The sequence below is a fragment of the Cyprinodon variegatus genome, unplaced genomic scaffold (genome assembly GCF_000732505.1).
Source record: "Cyprinodon variegatus isolate N-32 unplaced genomic scaffold, C_variegatus-1.0 Scaffold1340, whole genome shotgun sequence".
Classification (NCBI taxonomy): Eukaryota; Metazoa; Chordata; class Actinopteri; order Cyprinodontiformes; family Cyprinodontidae; genus Cyprinodon; species Cyprinodon variegatus.
Window position 1 is genome coordinate 14,910 of NW_015151793.1, and position 11,028 is coordinate 25,937.

The following is an 11,028-nucleotide window of genomic DNA, read 5'->3' on the forward strand; positions in this document are numbered from 1 at the left end:
ATTCTGTGGTTATTAGATTATACAGTTTATTCGCGGATATTATGTTTGCTTTTTTTCCTTTCAAAATAAACATATTTATTGAAGAGAAGACAGATCCTTACTATTTTAAGGAATAGCTCCGAAACTGACTTTCATGGCTAACAATAACATAAAAAAATATAATGTGCAACCTAATCCCGTATATGACATTTTTTTATTTATTTATTTATTTATTCTTCAATTTATTTGTTTGTTTAGGCTATATTTTAAAGTGTTGTAGACTAAAACATAGAAAGGTTGTGAACCTGTTTTTTTCTGTGTGGATATGATGCGTGCAGCAGAGAGGATTCCTCCAACAGCCTCTCTCTCTTCTCTCTCCACATTTTGGATTATCCTGTAATAATCCCGGTCTCGCATTGTGCATGCGCAAACCCAAAGTGCGCGCATGCAGGGAGATGCGGTGTGCGCGCTTCGCTGATAATTCAACAACCAAAGATCAGATTTTCTGCAAATTCTTCAAGCAGCGCCGGGGATGGAGTGAAAGAGGTAAAGAGTTTTTTTTTTGTGTGAACTATTAGTCTGTCCGTGGATTAATTTGTGTGTGGGGGGGTGTAGTCTTTCACAGAGTGGGATGTGGGATTAAACCGGGATGTCCTGTTACGCGCTGGGGCTTTAACGATCTAATGTTCATGAAGAATAATTGATCACATGCAGAAATGCAGACAAGAACCTGATGAGATAGAATAAATAAATAAAACATTTATCACTCTATATTTGCATGTTGTTCGCTTACAATGAGTTGTTGTCCTGCGTGGATAATTGCTCCGTGTGGTGACCCACTTGGCAAACAGCCTCGGGTTGTTCTTATTCTAGTCACAATAAGTTTGCTCAAAGGAGAAAATTCATCCAATGCAGTTTGAGATGTAAACATTTACTGAAAAAGTGAAGAGAAACAGTGAAAAGAAAACAATCTGCTGCATGTGAGAAAATGAGATTCTGGTTTGTTTGCTATCTTATCTTCCTAAACCTCATTCATTTGCTGTTTAAAAAGCAAAAAACAAACACATTTTTGAATTTCAGCCTAATCTAAGCAGAGCATCATCCTGCTTCTGTTTTCTATGTTTTCTCTTCATGTTGTCTGGCAAAATATAGAACAGAGCTCTTACCACTATTGTTTAACAGCTAAATAATTTCTCCACTCATCCTAAAAGACCTAATTTGTGGATTCAACCACTTGAGCTGTCACAAACAGTCATGCTGTGGTCGGTTTGGGGTTCTGTTAAACCTTTTCCATCTCCAGAAAAGAGATTCAATTCTGCTTTTTCCTAATTTGATATAATCCATTTTAGTTATTTTTGTTTTTTTGTAGATTTGGAGAAAACTGTCTAAACAATCCCTCCAGTATTGATCTAAGTTATACTCATTTCAGATATTCAGATATACTCAGATCACAGATTAATCTTTCATGTTTTTTGTTTTTTTTATTATTGTTTCAGAAGACAGAACTAGATTTAAAAACAAGTACAGTAACAGAGAGTGCACTACTTACACTAATCTTGGAGATAATCATCAATTGATTGGGATTTCAATTATACATTTATAGAAAGACTGTTTTATAATGATGTAGATTTTGCCTTATTCATATATATTTTTGATCCTGCATAAATCTTATTTCACTTTTAAAATAATCCAGTTACTTACCTTTGTAAGATCCACTACAGTATTCTTAATCGTGTCTTCTAACTTTAATCTGATATGATATCTGACCCAATCAAAAATGAAGCTCATGTATGACTGACAATAAAATCCAATTCTGCTCTCTCCTCATAAGGCTGGTCACACACCAGTGCTCCCACATGGACATCCGAGCCTCACACAGTATTTTAGGTTCTGCATCGAGGACAGTATGACTAACTGTGAGCTGATCGAGCTCAAGGACCTGAGTGTGAACGATCCCATTGAGCTGGCCGCTCCATCTGCACACACAGGCCAGCCTGGCCTTGACCACATTGTCCGTCTGGTAGGAGACTGTGTCAGCTTCGAGGGACCGGCCCGTCCCCCCCCAGAGGGTGCTGTGGGCCATGACTTTCAGCCCTATAGCTACACGCATCTTACCTGGTGCGACCTGTGTGGAGAATTTATCTGGGGTCTCTATAAGCAGAGCCTGCGCTGTGCTGGTGAGCGCTTCCTCCCATTCTGATCTATTTTAAGGCTGAGTCTATTTTGATGTCGACAGCAAAAGAGTCAGAATGAATTTAGAGCTGTATGTCGCACATTTTGTTCCAATATTGTCTCAAAGCTATGAAAAAATAATAATGACATAATAATAGTAAAATAAACATGGCCGCACTGTATTTTACTTTGAGTTATTCTGAAGGAACAGAATCAAACAAATGCATTATTTATACCTGTAAGTGATGGTTGCTGAGTACTGCAGCGTCTGAAAGCTAAACCAATATTGTGTTCTCTTGTTCTTTTCTTTATATAGACCTTTGAAAAAGAAGTATAGCCAAATATAACCAATTTAATTTATACCTCAGGATGCAAGGTTTCCTCTCCAAACTAATTAGCATAATCAGCCTGAAGTTCTGGTCAGTTTTCTATTACACATCTGTGTTTCTGTATTTGATTGTCATTATTTTTAACGATTATTGTCGTTATTCAGCTAAAGCAGCTCTTTTAAAGAGGGTAAGGCTTCTTTGCACAGTGCAGGAATGGATCATTAAATACACAGATTGACATCACAATAGTTAAAGCAACACAGAGGAACTAAAACCCCACCTTTCATTGATATCTGTTTCTCTCCCTCAGACTGCAACTACACTTGTCACTACCGATGCCGACCGTTCATTCAGCTGGACTGCAGCAAACGTGGAAGTGTGTTAAAGGGGAATGCTGACTACAGTGAGGACGCCATTGAGACAGACACAAATGTGGTAAAGAGGGACATAACTTTTGAAAAGGAACAGTGTAATCTGTCAGCCCTAAATAATTCAGTTATTTTTATTTTACCTGATAGAGTTTAAACACAGAGTTGTGCGTAACGGTAAAGTGGAAAGAGTCTAAATATAGTTTTCTGTATTTTTTGACTGATTAGCTTATGTGTCATTCTCTTCCCCCTAATAGATAATGAACTGACAAACCCTCTTTAAGATATTTTATCTTTTATTTTGTTACCTGACCTAACCTGAAGTACTACACAACTTTTTCCTTGACCTTCTATCTTCTTGTTTTTTGATGATGTTTACTAAGGTTCACCAATAACTCTTTCAAGCATCCATTTCACTCTAAAATTGAATCACACGGCGATCAAACTAATACTAAGGTTATGATATAAATACACACCTTACAGATTTATGTTTGTAATTGTTGAATATTTTCCTTTTACTTGACAGTTATCCAGTTATTACTGAGTGGAAAAAAAGAGTTGATCTCAGAGTGATACACCTTTTCATTTCTGTGTGATAAATTTTACATATATTAAGTTTGAAGTCATAGCATGTCCTTTTGTGATCCTCATCTTCTCATGTGAGGAAGATAATTATGTTTATCGAATGTAACTCCATGTGGAGACATCTTTGGAGAATATTTTTTAGTCCCACTATTCAATAGGACTATATGATATGTTAATAGGTACTTAACATGTTATAAATCGAGAATCAGTTTGAGGAAGCAATAAAGGAGTTTTTTTTTGTTTTGTTTTTTTTTATTAATGCAGAATCTCTATTTGGTTAGAGATTGGCCCCTTTTAGCTTCTCCGTGACCCTTTAAATAACACATCATACTGTAACACCATATTAGTAGTTTCAGAGTGCTTAGAGGTTAAATCCATACTGGTTTATTTGCAATTTGTTGATCATTTCAAAAAGATGTATTATCATAATAACCATCATAAAGCTTTAAAAGGTAATACCTTCCTTTGTTGCGTTTATCTCCCTTTGTCTTGTATGAGTCTATAAAGGCCAAATTTCAGGATGTTAGTTTTAAAAACTTTGTGGAAAGCCAGCAGGGAATGAAGAAGTGTATTTTAAACTGATGAGGTCACTTAGCATGGTGGTGATTAGAATTAGATCCCATTTCTGAGATTAGAACTGAGGCTTTATGGGGAAGCCAAGGACATTCTGTAACAAGTAAAACTTGGGAATTCAAATTTTTGATCAAAGCAATCAAAGAAATCAAAAACATGAAAGAAAACTCTTTGAAAAGAAGGTGAGGGAGGATCGGATGCTGTTTTGCTGTTTTGGTTTAAAAAAATGGCATGGCTGACCCCATTTTTGAGGCAATTAAACTAACTTTTGTTAAACATTTCCCCTGTTTATAAAATAACTTGTTTGAATTTTTTATCACTTATCACTTTGTGCTCGGTTTATCAGGTATAAACAGGGGGACTACAATCATAAACACCTCTGCTGGTTTCCAAACTGCTCTGACAGATGATAATTAACAGTAGTATTTCATTATTGGCTGTAGTTTATAGTACAGAAATTGGTTTGATCGTTATTTTATTTTATTTTTTTATTAAAATACATGAAGCTTTCATACATCATAGAGAGCAAATACATGAAATCTAAAAGCATTCTAAGCTTTTAGAGTTACTGAGTATTCTCAAACATGGTTGTTATAAAAGACAATAAAAATATAATAGGGATCAGTGTCAGAGGTGGGTAGATACCCAAAAATTGTACTTAAAGAAAAGTAGCAATATGTCATCATAAGTAAAAGTAAAAAGTATACTATGAAAAAAATGACTTAAGTAAGAGTAAAGGGGGATTTAATAAAAAGGATACTGATCTACTGACTACAGCTCATCATAACAACAGATTTAACATATTTGAGTTATAAAACTAATAACGTTTATCCAATAAGCCTTGTGTAAATAAAATAAGAAGCGTGTCTCTAAATAGTGCATATCTGTGCAAAACAAGCTTGTGTTTGCTAAATGAAGTTAGTGAAAATGGATTGAGTGGGCAGAAATTTAGATCAAGTAGGAGCAATGATGTTTTATCAAATGTTTACTAAAACAGTATAGTGTTGAAAACTATTCCTAAAAGTATTTTTTTTAAGTTACTCAAGTTAATAGAACAAGTTACTACCCACATTTGGTCAGCGTGACGCTAAAGGAACAGGGGAAGAGGAACAGTGCAAAGAGAAGTCAGATTGGTTAGTCTAAGAAAAAGAATCTAAAAATCATCAAAAACATATTAGAATTCACAGTCTATATCTTTCTTTCACAAAGATGGAACTAAATGCTTGAATTTGTCTTTTCACTCGTACATCTTTGTTCTTTGTTTTTCTCTATCCATGATTCTTCTATTTCCTTTGGTCTTACTGGTCTCACTGTCGCCAACCTTTTTAGGATGAGCAGATTGAACTGGGCAAACAGGAACTAAGTGTCGGGGAGATTGAGCAGAAGGTGAAGGAATACAATACTCAGATTATCAACAATCTCTTCATGGTGGATGTGAGTCACAGTTATATGTATTTCTTCCCCTCTGGATTGTGTACCCTCTCTGGTCAGAAGTTTGCAGACATCCATAAGAAACACAAATGTCATATAGATTGTGATATTTGGATGATTGCATCTGAACGTTTTGCCACTATAAATAATCTTCTGGAATAAATCCAGTCAGATATTTGACCTTCTTTGCAGAATTGTCAGAAGTCTTTTAAATTGGTAGTTTGGAATCATAGTGCATACTTTCCCAATAGGGTTGAGATCAGGGTTTCAGTGCTGTCTGCTTCATAAATGCAAAGACCTGTTTTGATCAATTGGAAGAGCCATTTGCGTCCAGACTGAGACCAGTCTGTCCAAAATTGTCCCCTTCAGAAGGCCGAAACAGCTCATAAAGGATCTGTATATATGGAGCTTTGTCAATTTCAAAAAACCCAAAACCTTATATTGCATTCTCACAAATGGTGATGAGCTACACTGTAGCTACAGCTGAAACTCACTGTAAGCTATGTTTAGCATGGCAGTGGCATAATCATACTGAAGTTCTACAAAAAACAGTTAATTAAGTTATTCAATTCCTAAATTAATATGAAATGTTTGCTTTGATTTATATAAAATTCGGAATTTCATGATATAACTCTTGTGAATCTGTGTGTCAAACAGAACAAAGATGGGAGCTACACTGGTTTTATAAAGGTCCACTTTCAGTTGCTGCGCCCCATTTCCCTTCCTCCATCTCAGAGTCAGAGCAGGACTGAGGAAGACAATCAGCTGGACAGACCCGCAAAACGGCGGACATCTTTCTACCTCCCAAAAGATGCAGCAAAGCACCTTCATTTGAGCTCAGAAACTCGAGTGCGAGAAGTCATTGAGGCGTTGCTCAACAAGTTCACTGTGGTGGACAATCCGGCAAAGTTTGCCTTGTTTGAAAAGGTTGAAAAGCAAAGCCAAGGTAGGATTCCTGAGATCAGGATGGGTTTAAAACCGAAGAGAAGATAATGCATCCTTATTGTTGTGTCTTCTTTCAGTGTTCCTGCGTAAGCTGTCTGATGAAGAGCGGCCCCTGTATTTGCGCTTGTGTGCCGGCCCCAACGAATCAGCCCTAAGTTTGGTTTTGAAGGAGAATGAAACTGGGGACGTTAATGTGAGTTCTCCCTTCAAATATAAGAATGATCACAAACTTCTCATTTTACAGTTAAAAGGATTTTAAAACAAAATTCCTTATTTCTTTGCAGTGGGATGCATTCAGTTTTCCTGAGCTGAACAACTTTCTGCGAATCCTGCAGCGCGAGGAAGATGAGCATGTGCGGCAGATTGTGAAGCGCTATGCTCATGCTAGAGACATGATAAAGCATGCCATGGCCCGGGTAACTACCCCTGGTTGATAAAGAGAGACTGTAAATTAAGGAGAACTCAATCACACAATTAAAATGTGATGTAAAAGGGAAGGAGAAAGCTCAGGCGATGATAATGTTTCAGAATATAGTAATCTGATGCAGGAATACATGGGTTTACATTTTAATGTGAGATGTCTTTTATCACATATTGGCACTTTAATAAAGCTGTGATTTGGTGTTGGGTTTATGTATTTTTATGCAAGTTATGTAATAAACTGATCATAATAACACATGGGTCAAATTATGTCAGTGTTATGACATTAAGTGTGTGCTTGGCTGCAACGCTTGTCCACGTTAAGAGTTCTGCTATTTTGCTAGTGCTGACCTGCAGATAACATTAAAAAGCAGTTTGCGTGGAGGATTTGTGGAGTCTGCAGAGCAACACTTTGAGAAATGTCTTGTTTCCTAAAAAAAAAACAAAAAAAACAATGTAATCCACTATAACCAATGTGGTAAAACAAGGTATAAACAAGGTGGTTCTGAAGACACTAGTGGACCAGCCTGTCCCGTTTCTGTCTACACGCTGAACTTTCACCTACTTAGACCAAAGGCAGTGGGGCCATCCATTGTTTATTTGTTGATTATTCTCACTTGCAAAAAGAGATTGTGATACTGAATTAAAAAGGAATATAATTTTGTCTTTTTTATATATACTAAAACTTTAGAATAACTGTAAAGAAAAATCGTGTACTTTTAATAAAAAAAAAAAACATTTTACAATTTCTTTTATTTGAGAATAAGTTCAGTTTTACATAAATCCTGAGTTACTTATCCAAAAACTCAGGCAGGGAAAACCTCTGATATAACCAATGAGGAAAGTCTGATTTCATTGGACACAAAACCGCTTAACTATATTGGTTGAAGGTAGTAAAAATATCAAAATAATGAAGAAAAAAAAACTCCCCTCCGCTTATCCCTCCCGTCCACACGGTGGCGGTATCACCCAGGCCGTTACAAAACGCATAGACCAAGAAGCACTGACGCTAGCTTAAACAGCTACTATAGCTATCGATAGGAGCCCTTCAGTCGACAACTCATCGGGTTAAAATAATTATAAAAAACAAATCTTCGAACACAACGTTCTTCATTTTAGGTAGGTTTACACCGAGACGGAATCAACCAGCATTAGCTAACAAAGCAGCTAATGTTAGTCTTTTCCAACGTTTGTGAACGTTATGCTGTTTGTAAGCGTGTTGACCTAGTAAGTGCTAGAAACGAAGGCTAGTTGTCTTCAGGTAATAGAGGTGGTTAGCTGACAGGTCATTAAGTAACATTAAAGCTCGTTTACTTTATATCTTCAGATCAGGACCAGTCTCTTAATGTTTGCACAAAATAACTTTGTAAATTAGCTGCAACCTGCCAGTATTGCAAATACATATACTCATAGCAGGCGTTTATAAATACATGTTATATATAAATATACATACAAACCCTGCTCGTTGCTCGTTACAGATTCTATATTCTAACCATATGAATTTATTTTTTTTTAAAATACACATGTCAATGTGAGTTCCTCTCTATAAAAATGGGCATTTTTAGGTTGCATTGTCACGCTTTTTGGCCCTTGTGTGATTTCCAGGCATATTGTTGTCCTAATGACTTCCTCCTTTACTCTTTGTTTTATCCCTCAGGATGATAAATCAGAGGAACGACTGAACCATTAGAGCACATTTTCCTCATCTATGCATATATGTGTGTCTATTAGGTCTGCAACTAACGATTATTTTACACATCGATTAATAATGGGATAGCCAAAGGTTCGTTAAAAATGATTTTGTTTTTTTTTTACGAAATTAAACTAACTGAAACTAAAACTTTTCCACTTGAGGAGTTCTGGATAGAGGATATTGACAAAAAGTTGTTGTTGTTTTTTTTATCTCAAATGCAAAATGTTTATATATATATATATATGTATGTATGTTTGATATAATCACTGCTCTAAGTGGGTCGCTCTGTCAGCTAAAGGCATGTTTTATAGTCTCTATACTCCAGTTAACGATTAAATGATTACTAAATTAGTTGACGATTATTTTAATAATTGATTTATCACGATTAATCCGATAGCTTCAGCTCCAGTATATATAAGAAAGGAATGGTGTGGGCAAGATGGAGTTCACAAGTTCCACACTCAAGACGTTTTTATTTTTTGTGAGGATTTATTTATGATTATGTAAAAAGCCATCCATCTATCTCCTTCCACTTATCCGGGGTCGGGTCGTGGGGGTAGCAGCTTTAGTAGGGAGGCCCAGACGTTCCTCTCCCCACCCACTTAGGCCAGCTCCTCCACGGGAATCCCAAGGGGTTCCCAGGCCAGCCGAAAAACACACTCCCTCTGCGTCTCCTCCCGGTGGGATGTGCTCTGAACACCTCATCAGGGAGACGTCCAGGAGGCATCATAACCAGATACCCGAACCACCTCAACAGGCTCCTCTCAACATGGAGAAGCAGTGGCTCTACTCTACGTCCTCCCTGGAGGACTGAGCAGCCTACCCTATCTCTAAGGGAGAGCCCAGACACACTATGGAGAAAACATAAGAGTAACATTATAAAAAAAATATATACCAACTGTTTTTACCCCTTTAAAAAAAAAAAAAAAACAGCTTTGGAAATACATTTCCACAATCGGTGGTGACTTGACATAGTGGAAAAATTGCAAATTTTCTTTTGAAAGGTAAGCTTGTATGAGCGATGCAAACAGTAACTTTTTAACAGAGCGTGGACAAAGAGAAATGAGCTCTCGTGTGCGTTAAAAAGGGCTTTCCCTCTCCAGAGCGGGTACAGGCTTGTGCATGTGCATTTGTTTTTAAAGTGGAGGGGCGGGTATTTTCAAAAATGCATTAAAATCCTCCACTATACCTTTAAGAGAAAAGACACTGAGAGAACCTGCTAAGCTAATTTTCTAGATGGCTTGTTAACTGAGAATTACCTTTAATAAAGACAATTAGCAGCAGAAACTGAAATAGCGTTAGGCAAATTTCCTTGTTTAACAGGATAAAGTTATTGTGAAAGTGACTCTGGTTTATGTTTGTAAAACCCCAAAATTGACATTATTAGATGCACTGATCCATTTTTTTTTTTCAGATACTGATACCTCGGCCGATACAGTCGATATCTGAAACTGATCCGTTTCAACTATTGAATGTATGAATCAACCATATATTTTGCCGTTTGAGTGAAGGTTTTTTGCATTGACATGAGCATTGTTAAAAATAGTAAAAAAGTAATGCAGACTTAATTTACTTTCTATCATTCACTCACAAATAAGCAGCAAAAATAAAGATAATTCCATGTAATGTGCATTGAATTGGATCTCCGATATCAAATTGCCAATATCCGATCCTGCTAATTAGTTGTTATCGGAGCTGATATCCAATCCGGGTATCAGATCTGTGCATCTTTTGATATTCTAGTTTGGAATAATACTTGCTATTGTAATTATTGTTCCCCTGGTGATTTTCTTAAACGAAAGTTCAAATCAGTATACATGAATGTTTGAGCAGTTTTGGTGTTTTAGGGTTTAGTCCAATGCTGAATAGTTTTTATATTTATTCTAAAAAATTACCGGTATGTTCTGTCATTTTTTTTTTCTTTTTTCTGTACCGTTTTATGGGGGAGGGGTAGGATTCTTGAAGCTGATATTCCTTTCACTTTCTAGATTTACACTGTTAGAAAATAAAATAAAGAAATATGTTAACAATTCAAAGAAAATATTGAGAATGTATCGCAAATGGAGAGAGCGATGATGCAGATTGTTTACTTGATCTCAGGACATGGTTGCTGAATGCACTAATGAATTGGTGAACACATGCATGTATTGGCCCACACTGAAGTAAGAAAAAAAAAAGCCTGCTAATATAAGTGGAAAATGTTGGCAGGCCGATGTATCAGTTTAAAACTTGTATGAAGTTACAAATAATCCCCCTAAATAGCAACACTTTCAGGATTCTTTCTGTCATCAGCAAAATACAGAATTCTAAAATAATTAATCTGGTCATGAATCACAATTTTTAAATGGATGTCTGAATCTGTTTCATTTGAGTTATAAAGAATATATATATATATCTATAATTGTTAACTGATTTACTCTGTAACTGGAGTGTAGAGACTGTAAAACACGCTTCACCTGACAGAGTAACCCATTTAGAGCAGTAATTATATATATATATATATATATATATATATATATATATATATATATAT

At 36.1% G+C, this 11,028-nt stretch overlaps 2 protein-coding genes across 4 annotated transcripts in view; both read left to right on the forward strand.

The window, feature by feature from the left end:
* The first annotated feature begins 428 nt into the window (after nucleotides 1-428).
* On the forward strand, nucleotides 429-7,000 carry LOC107102912 (ras association domain-containing protein 1-like). Of its 2 annotated transcripts, XM_015402369.1 has the most exons (7): nucleotides 429-525; nucleotides 1,811-2,156; nucleotides 2,791-2,915; nucleotides 5,336-5,440; nucleotides 6,095-6,383; nucleotides 6,460-6,575; nucleotides 6,667-7,000. In XM_015402369.1, the coding sequence occupies exons 2-7, from the start codon at nucleotides 1,886-1,888 to the stop codon at nucleotides 6,814-6,816; spliced, it is 1,056 nt and encodes a 351-aa protein (XP_015257855.1). In that variant the 5' UTR covers nucleotides 429-525; nucleotides 1,811-1,885; the 3' UTR covers nucleotides 6,817-7,000. The 2 variants fall into 2 exon arrangements, with proteins under 2 accessions (XP_015257855.1, XP_015257856.1); XM_015402370.1 differs by lacking the exon at nucleotides 429-525 and having other exon boundaries at nucleotides 2,129-2,156; nucleotides 2,791-2,883.
* A 799-nt stretch (nucleotides 7,001-7,799) lies between these two features.
* LOC107102909 (tumor suppressor candidate 2-like) overlaps nucleotides 7,800-11,028 on the forward strand; it is a 7,162-nt gene continuing 3,933 nt past the window's right edge. The window contains exon 1 of one of the 2 annotated variants that reach the window (XM_015402366.1): nucleotides 7,800-7,921. The gene's annotated coding sequence lies outside the window, so the exon portion shown is untranslated. Of the gene's footprint in view, nucleotides 7,922-8,010; nucleotides 8,030-11,028 lie in introns of those variants that run through there. The other variant, XM_015402367.1, reaches the window with a different exon arrangement.